The sequence below is a fragment of the Lissotriton helveticus genome, chromosome 1_2 (genome assembly GCF_964261635.1).
Source record: "Lissotriton helveticus chromosome 1_2, aLisHel1.1, whole genome shotgun sequence".
Taxonomy (NCBI): domain Eukaryota; kingdom Metazoa; phylum Chordata; class Amphibia; order Caudata; family Salamandridae; genus Lissotriton; species Lissotriton helveticus.
Window position 1 is genome coordinate 234,130,715 of NC_136058.1, and position 22,950 is coordinate 234,153,664.

General features: G+C 43.9%; 1 protein-coding gene across 1 annotated transcript in view; it reads right to left on the reverse strand.

Annotated features, from left to right (window-relative positions):
• LOC144800095 (cytochrome P450 4B1-like) overlaps window positions 1–3,101 on the reverse strand; it is a 315,429-nt gene extending 312,328 nt beyond the window's left edge. The window contains exon 1 of the mRNA XM_078671653.1: window positions 2,808–3,101. Within this exon, the coding sequence (XP_078527779.1) occupies window positions 2,808–3,011 (204 nt within the window). The 5' untranslated portion in view covers window positions 3,012–3,101. The remainder of the gene's footprint in view (window positions 1–2,807) is intronic.
• Window positions 3,102–22,950: the final 19,849 nt, after the last annotated feature.

Here is a 22,950-nt window from a genome sequence, read left to right on the forward strand (position 1 = left end):
TTTTCCAAACACCTTTTTATACAACATGAAAAGGGACAATATAGTGGAAAGGAGCAATGGACAACACAGAGTGGGATAGGAGGGACGAGATGGCCGGTAAAAACATGAACATTTATTGACTGCAGACACTAAATAACAAAAATGTACCCCCAAAGGTTTGCGAGCAGTGGAAAGATACTGGGCACCAGAAGGAAGCATTACTTCAGGGGCGTAACACAGGCCCCCGCAGCCCCGCGGTGTGGGGGGCTCCTAAGCTCCAGGGGCCCCCCACAGCATAGCACTTCAGCCGGAGAGCTACTGATGGAGTCCGGTGGGGGCCCATTCACGTCCCTTGCAGGGGGGCCCTCAATTATCGCTACGCCACTGCATTACTTGGGTCATTATCAAGGGAGGGGCTAGCACATGATGAGGAAGTGAGCCGGCGTACGCTGACCAACGAGAAAGGAGAAAATGAGTGACTGTGAAGCCAACCAATGGTAAGCAATGGGTGGGCTCTAAACACCTTGGAAGTAAACAAAATCCCGTGACAGTGCATGAGCTATATCAGGTGAGACCTAAACTGTTGGGCCACTGGCAACATGAAAAACACCGATTTTCAATGGCTGTAAATGCTTTAATGTAACAACTATATCCAAGCCATGTAACTAACAGACATTACTATTACCAGTGCAGGAAATGAGGAGAAACCCACCGGATCCCAGTTTCAGCAGCTATTTCTTAGACTCACTTGGTATACATCCAACCCAGTGAAATATGCTGAATTTGTCCTTGTGTAACTTTCCGCAAACCAGACACAATTTAGCAGAGCCCGCACATTGTCTGCTTTCTGTTTGGAGCAACAACGTTCAGGCCGTGAGGGGAGCATACTTATTTCACTTTCAGCTGGGTCCAAAACAAAGGCCTGATTAAAAGGCCATCAGCCCATCTTTTATTCAAATGAGATACTGTCTGTGAGCCATCTGAAGCCTAACATGCAGACATCAATGCAATGGAGGGAAACAAAGGTACAAAGCTGATCACTTCACAAGTACTTTAGAAAACCTTTAATTTGGAGGCAGGTTTTTTGACACCCCACTTCCCACTGCAAGAAAAAGGCAGGCACTGTAAGAATGCCAGTCGTATTTGTGTGTATGAGTAATTAGACAAGTAATTATTTAATTATTTGTAGCACTACTTATCCCAGTGTAGGGTGTCAGAGCACTTTATAGCACACACAGAGAGACAAAAAATCATACATGTGTGTATATCAATGGACATGAAAGGTTACAAAGGACAATGAGGGTTATGGATGTAGGAATCGTGTTATCCATAATAAATGCATTGTAGAGAGAAACACAATGTCAAGATTAAAGTATAACACAGTTATTGGGTTTGACTGTACAAATAAGAATGTATTACTAACAAAAGGAACCCTTCTTTACAAACTCAGAACAGTAGATTGAGAAAAAAACTATAATTATCTAAACCTATGACTTGCAGTTTGTTTGCAGCTCCTTAATGCCAGTTTATAGCTAACTGTGCTATATTAGGATTGCAATTTAAGAACTGAAAATATCAAAGATGTATGTGTCACAAACAATAACCCACTCACGTATCTACATAAAATACAAATCTGTAATATGCATCTTACACAATGTGCTTTGTTGCATGCAAATTTCTCAGCACTGCTCCAGTGCTTTTAATTGGCGAGTTCTGACACTCCTCAGCAGCAAACATTTACTCTAGCACAAGGAGTACCTCAGATTTACTGTCACATTTGTCCTTGTTAGCAAATTCTTTGTGGGAGATTTTTAAGAAATAAACTTGGAAGTTGATGTCCAACTTGACTTTTCATGACTCTGCCCATCGTGGGTCCACCTTCTTTCCTCTGCCATACCTTAATCCCCTATGTATGTGTTCTCTGAGTAATTTGCTTCCAATTCCAGCAGGACTATTGTCTAATTTTGTATACTGAAATAACCAACCTCTGAAGGATGGAAGTCAATTCGATCTTCCCTTGATTCGGAGTCCTGACCTACAGAACACTGCAGTTGTCAGCGACAGACGTTTAAGTGAGTACTGTTGCTAGCGCTTAATCAAGTAACAACTCATCATATTTCCTAAGATGTTTTAAGATATTGGCAAAGTGGGTTCTGGCTCAGGACCCCATCCTTTCAGGGGACCCCCTGATAGTCCAGCTCTGTTCTGCAGAAAGTCTTGCCCCGATTACCTTGAATAATTCTTAATCAGATTTCAAATACCGTTTTCCTTTAATTTATTTTAATGTGGGTGATGTGTGAGAGTATTAGAGATTTTATAAAGAAATGTATTTATATTTCATGCAACATCCATTAATAAAAGTTTCTTTTAGAACAAAACAAGACCTCACATATGACAAATGGGAGAGTGTCACATAGGTTATTTGCAGTAATATTAGTGAGCTGCTGCTGTGTTACAGTATTGAAAACGTCGATATCCACGAATATTAAATGTAAACACATTTGCAACGTGGACAAGTGCTCTTGTGCACTGTCAGTGACTTCACCAAAGAGGGCATGAAAGACCTGAAATTGGATTATAAATTCAAAGTTGTCCCGGGCAGGGCCTCCCCAAAATAAATGTATCTCAGGGCCCCAAAAATCCTTAAAATATCCCTGCATATTTCTGGTTGAAAGTCGATACAAATAATCTTTGGAGACAGTTGCTGAGGAATATAGTTTTTATCGAGTTATATAAAGGTAAAGGAGGCTCTGTCGTACACTGCACTGAATCGTGATTTTGCTCTGCAGCCGAATGTCACGCACAGCACCTCTTCAAGCACGCCTTACCTCACGCACGTTCCCTAAGAGCCAGTGGCTCGCAGGGCCCGGAAACTGTGCGAAGGCTTTGATGAGCTTCTTGCGCCTGAAGTACAGCTGTAGCGCCTTGACAGCTACAAAGACCAGGCAGGCCACCACGGCCACCTGCAGGAACTCCCCGCCGTCCATGGTGGCCCAGGAGCTCGCCAGCACCTTCCGCAGCGCGGCTGCCATGCTCCTGCCCCTGCAGGCCACTTGTGAACACTGCACCCTGCCCTCGACCTGGTTTTATGGCCCGCTCTCACGTGCACGCACCAGCCAATCATCAGCCCGGGAGGGGCCACTCCTCTGACAGCTGGAGTGCAATCTCAGCAGAGTGGGAGGGAGGGGGCATGACTGTCACGCACTGTATATCAGAGCTTAGTAATGGAAAAAGAGACGTGCCGGAGCGCACCAAATTGTTTGGGTGGGTATTAAAGGTCGTGTAGGTAGGGGCGTGGCTTCGAGGCACGCATTTAACAAATCGGCATTTTCTTACTCAATCCAAAGCGCTCTAGAGTCCTTTGGTCAAGTTCGGCTCACATGTGCAGGACGGAATTGGTACTTTTTGCAGTTTTATATAGTCTGAACTCGGCCAGTGAGTGGGCATTGAAGCTTTTTACCTGAGAAACAGAAGTTTTACATGAATGCATATTTTTTCAATGCATATTTTTTTTGTTTTTATGGCACAGGGAGACTAAGTGACTTGTCCAGAATCACAGGATGCTGAGCGGACGCTGGGATTTCACCTGCGGATGCCAAATCTCCCTGTTCCATAAAAACAAAATAAAGTATGATTTCGTGTGGAACCTGCGCTTCCCATGCAATGCCCTTGTGCAAGTGTGCGCTATATATAACTACAAAAAGTACCAATTTGCGCACTGTACACAAGAACCGAACGTGGTCGAAAGGCGTCGGGCGCTTTGAGCTCTGACAGTCAGTGGCGAGTGCATTCCAAGGCTGCAGCCTTACTCTCCAGCTGGCAGTGCAACAGTCCCAATGACGGGAGCTCTTGCCCTCAGGCCATGGCTCCGTATTCCTGTCAGATAGAGTGTAAGGCTGCAGCAGCAACCTAGCGCTGGGATACACTCACTCACTGTTGTCTAGGGTCCCTCTGAAAGTGTCCTGTTCAGCTGCACCTGCGCTGCATGTAACCGTAGACCTGACCCAGCTTGCCTCTTGGAGCACCGGTACTCTCTTGATGCAAGGAGAAGTTCCGGTACTCAAGGAGTATAAATACCAAAACGAGTGCCAGGACTGATGGTTTCTTGACAAATAATGATTAAATTCTGGTCTTCATGAATAAAGCATAAACACCTGCTTAGACATTTGCATCATTTAATGATATAGTTCATTTTTTACTTTATCACAATTTTTGAAAAATATTGCTGTGTGAAAAAGACTTTTTGACAACACTATATACAAATATTTACAAAAATAATATACAACAAATTTGGACAAACCAACAATTTGCATTTACACCACATCCATACCTCTCACACACTTGACATTCATACTAGAAAAGATCCCTAGGAGCACCACAGTGCTTAATGCAAATTCAAAACTTGAACATCAATGTATTACAAAGTTTGTAAACTGATAGCATCCGCAGTTTTTTGACTAGTTAAACAAAATTTAAACTGTCCAGAAATGACAATACATATAATGATCACTTCATAGTGCAGGTGACCTGGGATAAGGTCGACGCGTTTCGAACCCACGGATTCATTGGGTTCTCATCAGGACCGAAAAGACTGTAAAAAACAAACAAAACCAATTTGTAGGCAAAATAACTGACACTACACTCATAACTAGTGCCTTTCCAGTGGAACACTTCCCTACCTTAAGTCTTCTGCAAAAACTCTAATGCGAGCGTGGTTAATGTTGGAGTCTGAAAAATGAATTGAATAAAACCCTTAGGAGTAACAGACATGTAATTAGTGACACCATGCATTCTCTGCTTTTTTATCTTGACTCACCCTCCAATCCACAGCGTGTAAAGTTCTTGATTTGCGGTTGGCAATCTGGGAACAGGGTAGGCCTGGCACTAAGTGTACTCGCTCCTCGCTTTCATTCTCAGCGTTGCCTATGGGCCAAACAAAGGAAGACAAGTTCGTGCCTGTGGCGCTAATGCATATAAAACATAACAGTTTCTTTCATGCGGTCTGCAAAGCCTAGCGGATTTGCTTGAAATGAGGTTGTGACTCTGCGGTGGAATTTGGAATCTAGCAAAACGGTGGGGTGGGCCGAGTAAAAAAAACGACGTGGCTGGGGTCCATTGTTTGACAGGGTGAGTCGCGTGCATGGTGGACACGGAGCTTTGCAAATAGCGCAAACACGCGCTGGGAGCCGGTGGCGCTGATCTATAGTGAATTGTTTGCTCAAAGTATCCGGCAGCAAGGAGTTTAGAGTTTGACACTAGGGTCCGCTCGATCGGGTTTGACAATCTGAAAAGCTGGGGTCCCATGTTTAGGCATTTGGCAAAAAGAGTTGCGTGCATAGTGAACGCGGAGCTTGTTAAAAAATTGTCCCTATGATTTCCGATCGCGCTAAAACGCGCTGGGAAGCGGTGGCACAGACCTGAAATGATTTGTTTGCTCCAAGTGTCAGACAGCAAGGCAGGACACGTCCTCCTACTTTCAGTCTTGCTTTGAAATGAGTGAAAAGTGCTGATGGACGGTTTTACTTCCTAGTTGTTACCTGGAATGCTGGTCGCTACGGTTTCTGGGAGTTGTAGTTTTAGGCTGAAACAGTCAGTGGGTGGGTAGGGAGCTCCAAGCGGGAGGTCTCAACGTATGGAGGGGATGATGGAGGACTAGGGTGGATACTCAACTTTTGTAGATTTCCGATATTTCATTGAGGCCGTCAATTGCTGTATTATATTTCATTATAAGTAATGCCTGTCTTTGATTGAGTCTGGCGTCCAGGTCACTGCCACGTTTGTCTATTTCAATCTTTGAAATGACCGTCCACTTGAGATCAATTTCGTTATGTTTGGATGCAGTCCAATGATTTACAAGGGGAGCATTCGCCACATTTCTCCTAATCCTTGATTTGTGTTGGGTTATCCTCTGGCGTATCTCCTGTGAGGTTTTCCCAATGTATAGCTTCGGGCATGGGCACAGTATTCCATACACCACATTTTTTGTTTTACAATTAGTAAAACTGTCGTGTTTCCAATGAATTCCTTTGTGCGAAAAGACTGGTCCTTCTATTGTTTGTTCGCAACATGTGCAAGTGCCACACTTATGATGGCCCACTATGGGTGGAAGACGTAGCATATTTCTCAAATCAGGTGGCTGCTCCTGTGGGAGAGCTGCCCTCACCAAATGATTTGCAATATTCATATCCTTTTTGAAGGCAAACATGGGTATTTCTGTGAGGTCTTCATGTAGATTTTGAACTAGATGCCAGTTGGTGTTAATCATCTTTCTGAGCTGGTGTGCGTTGGGGCAGAAAGTGGAAACGCATATCATCCTACTTGATTGCTTCTTTGTTTTTTTCTCTAGTAGGGTTTCCCTGGGAACCCACCAGGCTCGTTTGAGTGCATGCTTCACAAGTTTCTTGGGGTATCCTCTCTCAATTAGTCTTTCAGTAAGTTGGCCAGCATGTAGAAAATATTCGTCTTTGCAGCAACAATTCCGTCGAATCCTTAGGAATTGCCCAAAAGGTAAGTTTTGACGTAGGCTTCTAGGATGATAACTGGTAAACAGAAGACTTTTGTTTCTATCTGTGGCCTTTCGAAATAATGTAGTTTCCAAGCCACTATTCCAAGGAAACACTTTAACGTCCAGAAATGTGATCATTCGGTCTGATGAGTCCGCTGTCAATTTAATATCCGATGTTCTAGAATTCAACCATCCTACAAACTCATCCAGTTTCTCTTGGGTTCCCGTCCAGATAAAAAAGATGTCGTCAATATAACGCATAAAATGCGAAATACTAGTTGAAAACGGATTGTCATTGTAGATGAATTTCTCTTCATAGAGCCCCATGAAGAGGACAGCCAACTCCGGCGCGAAGGGGCAGCCCATGGCTACTCCTTTAACCTGGAAAAAGAATTCCGAATCGAATGTGAAGAAATTCCTTTGAAGTGCAAATTTTGCTAATTCCAACAGGAATTCTGTGGGGACTCTTCTGGGGCGAGGTCTAGTTTCGAGGAAAAACTGTAGAGTTTCTAATGCTTGTTCCTGCGGTATTTGAGTGTACAACGAAGTGACGTCCATTGTCACCATTAATTGTTTTGAACTGTCAATTCCAATTTTACTGAGTTGATTGAGGAATGCAGTGGTGTCATTAAGGTGTGCTGGTACGTCTTTGACAAACGGCTTTAGAAAAAAGTCTATGTATTTAGCAGCCGGTTCTATAAGTGAGTCGCAGCCCGAAACGATAGGGCGTCCAGGGGGATTGGTCTCGTTTTTATGAAGCTTTGGAAGAACATAAAAAACTGGTGTTCTTGGATTCTTGTTTTGCAGGTAGAGAAATTCCTTTTGGCCCAAGATACCTTCCTCAAGGCCTCTCTGCAGTATTCCAAAGAGTTCAGCTTGTAACTCGTTTGTAGGATTTTTACCAATCCTTCGGTAGCAATTGGTGTCATCAAGTTGTCGTAATATTTCTTCTTTATATTTCCTTATGTCCCAGACTACAACTGCTCCACCCTTGTCAGCCTGCTTGATGACCACTGTTTTGTCGTTCTTTAGTGCCAGTAAAGCTTCTTTTTCACTCTTTTGTAAATTGTATTTTGTGTATTGCTTTTTGTGTTCCATTGCTGAAATGCCAGAGAGTAGTGCCCTCTCAAACGCTAGAACCTCTTTAGGAATTTTGTATCCAGGGGGGATGAAAGTGGATTTCCTTTTAAGTCCCGTGACTTCCTTGGAGTTAACCTCAGGTGCGTCTTTAAAGAATGTTTCCAGTCGAATCTTGCGACAGAACTCCATCGCTTCCAGTTTCATCTTCACAAAATTGGTGGGTTTTGAAGGGACAAATGATAATCCTTTGTTAAGTACGGAAATTTCTGGTTTGGATAGCACCCGCGATGATAAATTGAAAACTGCTGATGTTCTTAATTCTTGTAGAACTGACGGCGTGTTGTCATTTCCCAAGGTTGTAGATTGTAACGTGTCCGTCCTCTGCCTCTCCGTTGGCCTCTTCCTAAAAAAGAGGGTTGATTTTGTTGTTGTTGAGCAGGTTGTTGGTTTTGTTGATTACCTCTTCGACTTTGATTATTCCTAGTTTCAACAGAATCAGACTCTCCTCCAGATGATGATGATGAAGTGTCTGAAAAAGTGAGGAACTTGTTACGTGATCTTCCTTGATTGTCCCCTAGGAAACGTCTGGAGTCTGTTCTTGAATAGAAATCCTTGTTAAGAACAACCTGCTCAACAACAACAAAATCAACCCTCTTTTTTAGGAAGAGGCCAACGGAGAGGCAGAGGACGGACACGTTACAATCTACAACCTTGGGAAATGACAACACGCCGTCAGTTCTACAAGAATTAAGAACCTCAGCAGTTTTCAATTTATCATCGCGGGTGCTATCCAAACCAGAAATTTCCGTACTTAACAAAGGATTATCATTTGTCCCTTCAAAACCCACCAATTTTGTGAGGATGAAACTGGAAGCGATGGAGTTCTGTCGCAAGATTCGACTGAAAACATTCTTTAAAGACGCACCTGAGGTTAACTCCAAGGAAGTCACGGGACTTAATAGGAAATCCACTTTCATCCCCCCTGGATACAAAATTCCTAAAGAGGTTCTAGCGTTTGAGAGGGCACTACTCTCTGGCATTTCAGCAATGGAACACAAAAAGCAATACACAAAATACAATTTACAAAAGAGTGAAAAAGAAGCTTCACTGGCACTAAAGAACGACAAAACAGTGGTCATCAAGCAGGCTGACAAGGGTGGAGCAGTTGTAGTCTGGGACATAAGGAAATATAAAGAAGAAATATTACGACAACTTGATGACACCAATTGCTACTGAAGGATTGGTAAAAATCCTACAAACGAGTTACAAGCTGAACTCTTTGGAATACTGCAGAGAGGCCTTGAGGAAGGTATCTTGGGCCAAAAGGAATTTCTCTACCTGCAAAACAAGAATCCAAGAACACCAGTTTTTTATGTTCTTCCAAAGCTTCATAAAAACGAGACCAATCCCCCTGGACGCCCTATCGTTTCGGGCTGCGACTCACTTATAGAACCGGCTGCTAAATACATAGACTTTTTTCTAAAGCCGTTTGTCAAAGACGTACCAGCATACCTTAATGACACCACTGCATTCCTCAATCAACTCAGTAAAATTGGATTTGACAGTTCAAAACAATTAATGGTGACAATGGACGTCACTTCGTTGTACACTCAAATACCACAGGAACAAGCATTAGAAACTCTACAGTTTTTCCTTGAAACTAGACCTCGCCCCAGAAGAGTCCCCACAGAATTCCTGTTGGAATTAGCAAAATTTGCACTTCAAAGGAATTTATTCACATTCGATTCGGAATTCTTTTTCCAGGTTAAAGGAGTAGCCATGGGCTGCCCCTTCGCGCCGGAGTTGGCTGTCCTCTTCATGGGGCTCTATGAATAGAAATTCATCTACAATGACAATCCGTTTTCAACTAGTATTTCGCATTTTATGCGTTATATTGACGACATCTTTTTTATCTGGACGGGAACCCAAGAGAAACTGGATGAGTTTGTAGGATGGTTGAATTCTAGAACATCGGATATTAAATTGACAGCGGACTCATCAGACCGAATGATCACATTTCTGGACGTTAAAGTGTTTCCTTGGAATAGTGGCTTGGGAACTACATTGTTTCGAAAGGCCACAGATAGAAACAAAAGTCTTCTGTTTACCAGTTATCATCCTAGAAGCCTACGTCAAAACTTACCTTTTGGGCAATTCCTAAGGATTCGACGGAATTGTTGCTGCGAAGACGAATATTTTCTACATGCTGGCAAACTTACTGAAAGACTAATTGAGAGAGGATACCCCAAGAAACTTGTGAAGCATGCACTCAAACGAGCCTGGTGGGTTCCCAGGGAAACCCTACTAGAGAAAAAAACAAAGAAGCAATCAAGTAGGATGATATGCGTTTCCACTTTCTGCCCCAACGCACACCAGCTCAGAAAGATGATTAACACCAACTGGCATCTAGTTCAAAATCTACATGAAGACCTCACAGAAATACCCATGTTTGCCTTCAAAAAGGACATGAATATTGCAAATCATTTGGTGAGGGCAGCTCTCCCACAGGAGCAGCCACCTGATTTGAGAAATATGCTACGTCTTCCACCCATAGTGGGCCATCATAAGTGTGGCACTTACACATGTTGCGAACAAACAATAGAAGGACCAGTCTTTTCGCACAAAGAAATTCATTGGAAACACGACAGTTTTACTAATTGTAAAACAAAAAATGTGGTGTATGGAATACTGTGCCCATGCCCGAAGCTATACATTGGGAAAACCTCACAGGAGATACGCCAGAGGATAACCCAACACAAATCAAGGATTAGGAGAAATGTGGCGAATGCTCCCCTTGTAAATCATTGGACTGCATCCAAACATAACGAAATTGATCTCAAGTGGACGGTCATTTCAAAGATTGAAATAGACAAACGTGGCAGTGACCTGGACGCCAGACTCAATCAAAGACAGGCATTACTTATAATGAAATATAATACAGCAATTGACGGCCTCAATGAAATATCGGAAATCTACAAAAGTTGAGTATCCACCCTAGTCCTCCATCATCCCCTCCATACGTTGAGACCTCCCGCTTGGAGCTCCCTACCCACCCACTGACTGTTTCAGCCTAAAACTACAACTCCCAGAAACCTTAGCGACCAGCATTCCAGGTAACCACCAGGAAGTTAAACCGTCCACCAGCACTTTTCACTCATTTCAAAGCAACACTGAAAGTAGGAGGACGTGTCCTGCCTTGCTGTCTGACACTTGGAGCAAACAAATCATTTCAGGTCTGTGCCACTGCTTCCCAGCGCGTTTTAGCGCGATCGGAAATCATAGGGACAATTTTTTAACAAGCTCCGCGTTCACTATGCACGCGACTCTTTTTGCCAAATGCCTAAACATGGGACCCCAGCTTTTCAGATTGTCAAACCCGATCGAGCGGACCCTAGTGTCAAACTCTAAACTCCTTGCTGCCGGATACTTTGAGCAAACAATTCACTATAGATCAGCGCCACCGGCTCCCAGCGCGTGTTTGCGCTATTTGCAAAGCTCCGTGTCCACCATGCACGCGACTCACCCTGTCAAACAATGGACCCCAGCCACGTCGTTTTTTTTACTCGGCCCACCCCACCGTTTTGCTAGATTCCAAATTCCACCGCAGAGTCACAACCTCATTTCAAGCAAATCCGCTAGGCTTTGCAGACCGCATGAAAGAAACTGTTATGTTTTATATGCATTAGCGCCACAGGCACGAACTTGTCTTCCTTTGTTTGGCCCATAGGCAACGCTGAGAATGAAAGCGAGGAGCGAGTACACTTAGTGCCAGGCCTACCCTGTTCCCAGATTGCCAACCGCAAATCAAGAACTTTACACGCTGTGGATTGGAGGGTGAGTCAAGATAAAAAAGCAGAGAATGCATGGTGTCACTAATTACATGTCTGTTACTCCTAAGGGTTTTATTCAATTAATTTTTCAGACTCCAACATTAACCACGCTCGCATTGGAGTTTTTGCAGAAGACTTAAGGTAGGGAAGTGTTCCACTGGAAAGGCACTAGTTATGAGTGTAGTGTCAGTTATTTTGCCTACAAATTGGTTTTGTTTGTTTTTTACAGTCTTTTCGGTCCTAATGAGAACCCAATGAATCCGTGGGTTCGAAACGCGTCGACCTTATCCCAGGTCACCTGCACTATGAAGTGATCATTATATGTATTGTCATTTCTGGACAGTTTAAATTTTGTTTAACTAGTCAAAAAACTGCGGATGCTATCAGTTTACAAACTTTGTAATACATTGATGTTCAAGTTTTGAATTTGCATTAAGCACTGTGGTGCTCCTAGGGATCTTTTCTAGTATGAATGTCAAGTGTGTGAGAGGTATGGATGTGGTGTAAATGCAAATTGTTGGTTTGTCCAAATTTGTTGTATATTATTTTTGTAAATATTTGTATATAGTGTTGTCAAAAAGTCTTTTTCACACAGCAATATTTTTCAAAAATTGTGATAAAGTAAAAAATTTACTATATCATTAAATGATGCAAATGTCTAAGCAGGTGTTTATGCTTTATTCATGAAGACCAGAATTTAATCATTATTTGTCAAGAAACCATCAGTCCTGGCACTCGTTTTGGTATTTACAGTTGATTTGGTTCAGCCTGACTGGTTATGAGCCTAGGCCCTTTGTTGTTTATTGGTACTCAAGGAGAGCACACTGGGAAGTGCCGGTACTTAGTACTGGTGAGCACCGGTCCATTTAAAGCACTGCTGTAAATCCTTATTTACTGTAACGTCAGCAATGCAAACAGAAGACTCGAAAATCTTGCTACGGACCGGCTACATTTAATTCATTTGTTCTCTCTTGTCTGTGGTGCTCCACGCAAAATGATTTGTTATAACATGTACCCCCTTTTTGCCAATTTCTTTTGAGAAGAATTGAAAACAAGCATTTGCAATGCAATCGGCCTCGCATTTGAACGAGTTTAAGCTATTAGCATTGTAAACGACAATGCCTTTTATTTATGTTTTAAAAATGAAAACAAAAATAAAAGGCATTGTTATTTGCAATGTCAATAGCTCAAACTTGTGTAAATGCAAGACCTATTGCATTGCAAATGCTTGTATGTACCACTGTCACAGACCTGTTAACCCTTTTTTTTACATCTAAAGTTCTGGAGTAGCTCTAGGGCTGGCTTCTCCAGGGAAGTTATAAAAGACTGTTTAAATCTTGATAATAGGAACCCCATTCTATGACTGGCCTACGTTAATAAAGTCCTTGACTCCCTGATTTGAGTATGCTCTATTCTTGCCCTGAAAATATAGGACGACAGACTAAGGAGAGGGTTGAAAACAGCTTTGTTTCACATCGTGAAAAGGTGCAGATTGAAAAATATCCTGGATCAAGTTCTATTATAAACTATATGCAAATATCTAAAATCTCTGGCATTGATTCACACAAAAAATGGTTTGCTATACCACAGCACATATTCTACTCGACTAGTTTGAGGCTAAACTAAAGCTGGCTTATGGGTTGCCACTTCTTTGAAATGTCCCTGTGATAGTGTTTCAAGTCAATCGATCATAGACTTTATGCTATTTTGTACTTTTTTATCATTCAATGAGGGTTCGTTTTTTATGTCCTATTCTCCTACAAAAGCACTTTCGTTCATATAAAGAGGGTTAGAATATATTCAATCCTAAGCCTCTCTTGAAATTCGTATGGCCATGCTTTTTTTTAATCGCGATGAAATTTAGTACATTTTATTTATTTATTTATTTTATTTGCACATTTGTACCGCGCTGGGAATCAACTCCCTGAGGAGTATCTCCGCGCCTTTGGCAGCATCTGAGAGCAAAAGGCCCTATCTAATATTTTTAATTGTCCAACCAGAGCTAGTAATTAAACAGGAAAGTTTTTAATTTTTTCCTAAAGGAAAAAAGTTCCTTACATGATCTAATTTCGTAAGGAAGTTCATTCCAAAACTTCGGGCCTGCTACTGATAAAGCCCTTCCCCCTTGTCTTGTCTTCCAGAACCTGGGGACAACTAACAATTCACGATCACCAGATCTCAGAGATCTTAAGGGGATGTATGGAGTACATTTTTTTGTTAGATAATGAGGGCCATTCCCAGTGAGGCACTTGTGGATGATGCAGCAAGTTTTAAACAACACCCTCTGTTTCACTGTGAGCCAGTGAAGTTTGTTCAGTAGTGGTTTTGAGGGAGTACGGGCCGGGGCATTAAGGACAAGGCGAGCAGCCGTGTTCTGCACCACTTGTAATCTGGCAGTGATCCCCTCATTTGCGGCTAGCAGCAAACCATTACAATAATCCAGTCTACTCAACACGAGCGACTGAACTAGTGTTTTCCTGGTGGTATCAGGTAGCAGGGGGAATACCCGTCGGAGAAGCCCAATAACATGGAAACAGGAGCTCACCACTTGATTAGCATGATGTTTAAGGGTGAGCTCCTGATCCAATTTAACTCCTAGATCTTTCACAACCACTTTGGGCTCGGGGACTGGGCCTAGGTCTTGAGGCCACCAGTCAGGAGTCCACAGGCGTTTGGCTTCCCCAAAGAGCATCACCTCAGTCTTGGAGACGTTGCACTGAAGGAAGTTTGCTGCCATCCAGTGTGCCACTTCTTTCATCCCTTGGGCAAAGGAGATACGTACTTCAGGAGTCATGGTTTTAAACGGAAAAAGGAGTTGGGTATCGTCTGCATACGATACGGGAATAAACCCGTGGGATCTCATGATGTTAGCTAGGGGTGCCACGTAGATGTTAAATAACGTTGGGATCAAGCAGGAGCCCTGTGGCACCCCCTTTGAGATCTCCACCTCCTCTGACTGATAGGGACCCAGTATGACTCTTTGAGTACGTGTGGTGAAAAACTCCTTAACCAGGCCAGCGCCTTGCCTCCCAGACCGATGTCAACTAGTCTGGAGGTCATGATCTCATGTGACACAGTGTCAAACGCCGCTGACAGATCTAAAAGCACCAGGAGAACGGAATAACCCTTATCCTGTAGCATATGAAGATCGTCAGCGACGGACAGCAAGGCGGTCTCAGTGCTGTGCCTTGGCCTAAACCCCGATTGGGAGGGATCTAGTCCCCCCGTACTTTCAATATATTTGGATAGGTGCTGATTTACAAACTTCTCAGTAAGCTTCCCTAACAAAGGGAGGAGAGAAATGGGTCTTAAGTTTGTCAGGTCGGTCCACGGAATGGAGTTATTCTTCCGTAGAGGCCTCACCAGAGCACGCTTCCAGTCAAGGGGAACTTCCCCTGTACTCAAGGATAGATTAACAACCTGCTGAATTCCAACACCCAGATCGTCACTCAGAAGTGACATGATCCGTGCCGGAATAATATCTGAAGGGCACCCACTCTTTATTTGAGTGATTAGAATAGTTATCTCCTTCAAGGATATTGGCGGGAATTCTACACGTTTGTTAGCCTTGTTTTCTGCTGTGCTAAGGTGTGGATAAACCATACTGTCAACAGTTCCCATGTTGTTAGGGATGGTTTTTGAGGTCAAGATCTTAGTGTAAATGCCTTCAATTTTTCTGACAAAGAACTGTGAGATGTTATTACAGAGTTCCTGGGACTCAATCCCCTCTGTTTCACAGGCTATGGGCTTAGTGAAAGTTTGTAAAATTTGATAGAGGACTTTAGCATTTTTACCAGCTGATGATAATTGGGCTGCTATATGGTGTTTCCGAGCAGTCCGAATAGCTTCATGGTAGCTTTTTAGAGAAGTCCTGTGATTATCTCTATCCTCTACCTTGCGTGTGACTCTCCACCGTTTTTCTAACTTCCTCGCAGTTAGCTTTAGTTGTCTGAGATCGTCAGTGAACCAAACTTCTTGTTTAGGGGCAGGCCGTGGTTTATATGTCCTAAGAGGAACAACATGATTTATAGTTGTGATTACAGCTTCATTAAAACTGGCTAATGCCGTGGTGACATTGTCCCCACATTCAACCCAATTGGGTTCTGTATATTTCCCCCTAAAACTCTCTGGTGTAAGTTTGTTCCAGGGTCTTCTGACATCAGCCATAGTCCTCTGAATGCCCTTTACCCTCTGATTAGAGCGAGTATAGAACTCAATGATGGAGTGGTCAGTCCAGTCCACTTGAATGGGAGGCAAACATTTTATCGCTGTAGAATTATATAACACAAGATCCAATGTATGGCCAGCTAAGTGTGTGGGTCCCTGATTTATTTGGTTAAAGCCAAGTGTGGCCAGATCCGCCAGTAATGTCTGTGCCTCCACACATGTATCTATTTCGCTGTGGACATTAAAATCCCCTACCAAAATAAAATCTGAATTCACCTGCATGTGGGGAGCTAGAGCTTCAACAAGATGAATGGAGAAATTCCCAGGGGGATCAGGGGGTCGATAGACTAATGCTCCCTTCCTGGTTTCCCTGGAACTAGGGTTAATAGTAAAAATTAGGAGCTCCATTTGTGGATTACACACCGTCTCGGTAACCACCACCTCCATTTCCTGTCTCAAAACAATGGCTAGCCCACCTCCAGTTTTAATAGGGCGGTCCATCCTTACCATTTTATATCCTGACGGCACCCCCAATGTTATGGCCGGGACAGTGTGGGGTTTAAGCCAGGTCTCAGTTAAAAAACAAAGATGTGGGTTTTCTGATGTTAGGAGATCCCAAACCTGAGTTGAATGAGTGACCAAGGAGCGAACATTGCACAGAAGGCTTTTACAATTTAAAAGTGGGTCGTTAAGAGGGCTGCCAATCAACTTTATAGGGTCTTTAGCAGGGAAAAATAAGGTAGATCTTAGCTGACACGGAGTGATAACAGCGCTGATGGTAAATTGTGTTAAACATTCCCTGCAGGTAAACGGTCCCTCCAGGCTACTCCCTACCCTATGGGAGCACAATGTTGTGACATACCTGCCCATGTCCTTTAGGGTCTTGCTGGTATACGAGGGAGCGAGGCGCCGGACTGATTCCGAGCACCGGGTAGTCCCCGCCATAGCCCCCTGCCCCTGGCCCCGTCCTGTCGCGGACGGGCGCAGACGGGCAGGTCTTTGGCTCGTCTTAGGCGCAGGAGTAGGCGCCACACTGCGCGTCAACACTGCGCGTTGAGCCGACGAGCTGCTTTATAGCCCTCGAGTATGGGAGAGCCAGAGCGCTAACCGCTCGCCTCCCTGGATGTTCCTGGCTCTGCCCCGCCTTCCGCACCCGTGATTGGCTGGAGGGTCGGACTGGGCGTGCAGGCACAGGTCGAACTACAACAGGAGCTAGTCCCTCAATGCGTGTGGGTAAGCGGAATTGTTTTAGCAGTGTGAAACTAGTAATCAGTTTTTAACACAGACAACAATTATTCCCCTTTTAAAACGCTACTCGTAAATAGCAAAGTAAAAACAAGCATTGGCATAGCCAATAGGTCTCGCTTGTGGGACCTTATAAGTATTTTGTTTTGCAGCACAATATCCTTGTAACTAAATACTTATAAGGTCCCACAAGCGAGACCTATTGGCTATGCCAATGCTTGTTTTCTTTACCTTTCAGCATAAACTAAATGGCTCAGTGGGTTGAGCGTCTACTGCCAAGACCCGGGTGCAACTTGAAGGGCACAAATTCAGATTCGTAGGACCTGGTGGCCCTTTTTACGATGTCGGTAAACCGAGTACATGTCAGTTGGCTGGAAACAACTCTCTGTCAAATACCAGTTTGTTGTTGCGCACTTCATAAATGCAATGCACACCGAAGCAGTCAATATGCTATGTTAGCACTATAAAGTGAAATAGATTTTTTTTTTAAACTCTGGTATTAAAAACACAAAACTGTCTCTAGGAAATGGAGATTAAGATGGCGTAAAATTACTAGACAAACAAATGCTCAGATTTTCTTAAAACCGAAATCAATAACAGTAAAAAACAAAAAAAAAATATGTAATTTGTCTACACTTTAGAAGCCTGCAAACTTTTACCAAGACACGTTTCCTTAATATGCCTTGTAAAATGGCCAGGTTTCGCCTCACAGCTGCAGCACACTCGCTCCATTTTACTCCTGTTTCTGCTGTTCCCGGAGATGCCTGTGGATGGGGCAGCCACTGATGGGGCGCCGTCCCCCCATTATTCAGGACGGCCAAATGTATTAAAAAAATGCTAAGCGAGGAGGCATTTCTGTGAAATGAAGCAGGAGGGGAAGCATGTTAACTTTTCACCCTTCTCTGCAGCTAATGAATAAAATGCCTCGGAAAGGGCTCGGGGGTCACTGTTAATATTCTGCACCTGGAAAAAAGCTGAGAATGTGGTTTTCAGCATTTTTACGTGGTGCAATTGCTCATCTCGGCGTGTCAGGGATAAGCTGGACGGGTTTCTGTTTCCCAAGGAAAATGCCTCGCAGTACTGACGGGGAGTATTGTTAAGCAGGCAGCGGGGAGCAGAACTGCTCACCTGGGGGTTCAGCAAACAGAAGTACGAGCGCAATTTTATAGATTAAAAAAATTATTGTTTTTCATGAGCTGTAATAGCGCAATTTAAACAGAATCAACTTTGGCAGAGGCAAAGGTGGTGGGAGAGTGATGGTGAAGAAAGAGAAAACTGGGTGAGCTGAAGCAGACGTGACACCGAGCTGCCAGCTGGCTTACCGACTGCTGAGGCAGAAAACAGACATGCGATGTTTGCAAACAGCAAGGACAATACCGTCAAAGGCTCTCTGTGAGGTCTTTGCAAGCTATGGAAGCAAATGGTGGGGGCCTGAAGGAGGAGGGGGTGCGAGGGATGGGGGAAGCTGGCTGGGGAGAGAATGCAGAGCGCACGCTGGGCGAAGCCCTTTGATGTGCTGTGAGCGGCCGGGAATGAATGATTAGGGGAGGAGAAGCGGGAAAGTGAAAGTACGGCCGGCCTGCGGCCGGCCATGAATAATTAGGGGAGGAGAAGCCCTGGCCGTGAATGCGCGTGCATGTTGCTCACGTGGTTCACATGAACTGCAAGAAAACGCCAGCAAAAAGCTGGTGGTTCCATGATGTTTTCGCCGCTTGAATTCTCGCTCCGCTCGATGCGCATGCGCGCATCGATAGGTCGCGAGACCTAATGATCACAAGCTCACGGAGCTGGTTTTCAAAATTAAAACAATGACGAGCAACAATGCTCTAAGAATGGCGCCAAGCGGAGTCAGGGAAAGCTGCCACCGTCCCCCTTACCGCGAAGTCGGGTGCCTCCTCGCAACCTTTATAGCCCTCGAGTATGGGAGAGCTAGAGCGCTAACCGCTCGCCTCCCTGGATGTTCCTGGCTCTGCCCCGCCTTCCGCACCCGTGATTGGCTGGAGGGTCGGACTGGGCGTGCAGGCACAGGTCGAACTACAACAGGAGCTAGTCCCTCAATGCGTGTGGGTAAGCGGAATTGTTTTAGCAGTGTGAAACTAGTAATCAGTTTTTAACACAGACAACAATTATTCCCCTTTTAAAACGCTACTCGTAAATAGCAAAGTAAAAATGATCACAAGCTCACGGAGCTGGTTTTCAAAATTAAAACAATGACGAGCAACAATGCTCTAAGAATGGCGCCAAGTGGAGTCAGGGAAAGCTGCCACCGTCCCCCTTTATGGAATGTGAATGTCGCTTTTCTGTTTTTCTGTTTTTTTTTGTATTAGTAAACTGTCGATCTGATTATTTTTTTCTATTATCAATTATGACTGTATTTATTCTTTGTGCTTTTATGACTAGATTTTGGTCCAATAAGGAATTTTTGACTGACTGACAAGAAATAATTCGTACTGTATCTCTTTTATTTAGCCACTAGAAGGGTTCAACTGCACATTACCCAACACTTTACAACAGGATAAGAATAGTACCTGATGACAGGGTCAAAGAACGCAAGGAGAGCCTCGTTGGGTGAAGGGCAGAAAAGGAAGCCTTTTATCTTCTTTGCCTAGAGTGAAAGATGTGCTGTGAATGGAAGGGGCGTGGCTGCTTGAATCAATAAGTTGAGACCACAGCGGAAAGCTTCCTGTTTAGTCTTGAACTCGTCTTTCTCTATGGAAATTGCATCGAGCGGGACTCGTTGGCTTTCAAATTCTTGGAATATTGTGAACTGTGATCAAACTTGAAATGTAAACAATCAGATGAACGAACAGATGAAGAAGAAATAACCCGGGTGCATGTGCTAAGGCAATTTATAAGGACCCTGTCCGCAAAATATGGCAAGAAAACAAGCATGACATCTGCTTTGATCCACAGGGCAAAAACGGTGCCCCAATAGCAGCCCGGCTTAGCAAAAAGAATGCACATCATTACGGTCGCCAGTAAAAGACACTGCGGCACAATTTGCACGAGAGGATAACAACTGGAAAAGAGAAAAGTGCCATAGCTGACACACGTTTATTCTGTAAAAAAAACTGGTTCCTTTAAAATGACAGATCTACATACTGAGCTCAAAAGGCAATTCTGTGAGCAAACACCTTGTTTAGTGGTCCTATCGGAGGCTACACACGAGTCGATCCGGACTCCATTAAAATGCCTTGATGTGACCCTTCAAGATAGTCTGTATCCTTGTTGGGCAGCAAGTACATGAACTCTTAACATGCTCTAGTCTACTGTACGATGATATGTATGTTCCCTGTAAGTCGTGTGCGGAGGCAAAGTGTGTGCCCCTTTAAAATATCATGGTCGGCTAAATGCTATGTCCTCCGTCCTGGCGAAAACTCTGCTCTATAAAAGGCAATTTATGAGCCCCTACAAGAGGATCTTTTTCCCTGTATGTATACATTTTGGGCAAATGCGCATGCCAGTCTCTGTTTTTGTAATGCAGAAGAAGGTCTGTGGTCCTTAAGACGTTCTGCATCTCTGCAATATGCTAAGTATGTGCCTCTGTAGGGAACTATGTGCCCTTGCAAGATGCTACAATACGCGTGCACCCTTCTGAAATATTCTGAGACCCAGAAAGTTCCCACGGGTGTTCTGTAGTTAAAGGTTCTGCAGCTTGCATGCTGCTATCAGGTGACTAGTTAAATGTATACTTGCGTGCAAGGGGCTACATATTTAATCCTTGCACCTGTAAGAGATCCAGGTTGAAAGGGCAGGCTATTAACACCAATATTCCATTGTTTTCCTTTGTATCTTGGCATATCTGCGATCCAGTAAAATGTTCTGAGTCCATGCATGATAGTAAATATTTGTGCATCTGACATTCAGCACCCCTCTAAAATGTTACAATGCACATCGCTGTAAAACATTCAGTTTATTACAAAGTGCCTTGTAAAATGTTTTGCACCCTCACCGGATGCTATGTGTGGTACACATCATTTATTGTCAACATGTGTTCCTGTCACAATAAACGAATACAAAATAAGACATAAACGTGTAAGGCGCAATAAATTGTCTGATGCACCTATTAGCTTTTGATGATGTGCCCCCCGTGAAGTCGTTCGCCACTCCAGTAACTATCTGCTGTGGCACGATATACAGTATAGGGACTTCTCTCAGGCAAGAAGCTACCTTCAGTTAGCCTTGGAAACTACCAAACTTTCTGGAGTTTGGGATGCACAACTCGGCTATCTCAACTTTAAAAAACTAGTCTGGAAAACATAAAACAAATCTCCTTAGTGGAGGTCAAGGCGAGCTTCTCAAACAGATCTCATGCCTAGATGACCCTTAACTCCTATAAATGACTCGCTCCACAACCATACTTTAACCAGGGCTATCCCTGGGTCATAAACATTAACTTACTAAGGTACAGACTAGGGATCCTTCCATGTACCCAGTACCTACCACCATGGCTGAGGACAAAAGGACAAGATACTTGCAGGCTGTGTAACACCAATAATTGGTGACATTTACATTTAATCTGTCTATGCAAAGAACTGCACCAAGCGCGGCAACAGCTCCTAAAACAACCTCTGAAACAGATAGGCATCCGCACTAGGAGGCAAGCGGTGCTGGCCTGCTTAGATCCAGTAAACATCCAACTAAACTGCAGATTGGTAAAATTCCTGATGTTTTCCGAACAAAAAATACCCAAAATCCCAAAAATGGTCCACAAATCCTGTCGCTGCAAGCTGTCCAGCAGACGGGAAAAGGGCTTAGGGAACCACTTTAAGGATGTTCGCCAGCAGCAGAGGGATAAATCTTGCAACAAGTCAAGATAACTTGAACGATGTGACAAATGGGCAAGCATGGCTGGAGCAAAAAAAACCGAGACAGCACATCACAGCATCCAGTGAGCAAAGGACTTTCCTTAACAAGCATAATCTAACTGTGATTTTAAACTGCAATTCATTTTCTACCTTTGGCTTTTAACTGGTTTTAACAAAGATGTTCTGTAGCAACTGTAAGAACTAAAAAGGCAGTTAAGGTGGAGGAAAGTATATTGAATGTCTATTCATAAAAAAATGTATTCTTTTAAGTGTAATATTGCAATGGTTTTAGTTAACTATGCAAAAAATAAAATAAACTTAAACTTAAACACTCCAGTAACATGGCGTGTTTCATTATTAAGTTATTTCCTTGTAAGGTAGCTTGAACGCACACCTTTTATGTTATGCAATACTTGTACGATACAAATACTGTTCCTCCATGAAGTGGTTTCTGGTCACTGTAAATTATATACTTCTGTAACCTACCTTAGCACTCCTTTCCTAATTGATTATATGTCCCTGGAAGTGGTTCTGTTCATGTGATTGGCCTGCACGACTGTCGCATAGGTATGTATATATGTTCGAGCTTCTATTGACAGCAGTTGTACACGGGAGCTGGAGACAGGGGTGTATCTGACTGCCCGGTAAAGGCGTACGCCAGGAGAGGTGCCCCCTGTCCTTCTATCCATCCGACCGACCTCAACACAGTGCTCCCTGCCCGTCCTACCACTTACCCACAGGATGAGGCTCTCGCAGAGCGCAGAGTCAGTGTCCTTGGCCTCCTTGGTCTCCATGGCCCTCGCACCTCTCTGTGCTCTCTCGGCAGCGGAGTCCCCCTAGGAGGTTTATTTTCATGTTGCAGCTAGTGAACAGCCCAGCCACCGGCCCAGTCATGTTACAAGATAAAAGCTCGATGCACGTTGTTAGACACAGGGGCAGTATTATTGTTGACATTGGTCTGCCCTCTTACTGAACCTTTGATAGACAGTCACATTGGCTATTCACATGCGCGGCATTTCATGACTAGCAAACAACGTTAACCATGCGGTGTCAGGGTCTGCTCCACGGAGCGGATCTTGATTTAAAGTAAGCGCGCCTCTAACTTTTTTCTCAGCATGTGGCTCCAAGTGTTGGGGAGGGGGAAACGACGTCGGAGCAAATGGGGAAGCTCCGTCTTCCTTTTGCCAGTGTGCAGCGTTCTCCTCAGTGCATGGGAGCCCCACACACACTCAGGCACGAGACGCCTGACTTCCGGTCTTCATGCTTCCTATGGGCGCACTACTTTAAAACAAGCATTTGTAATGCAAAACGACTTGCATTTACGCAAGACGTATTG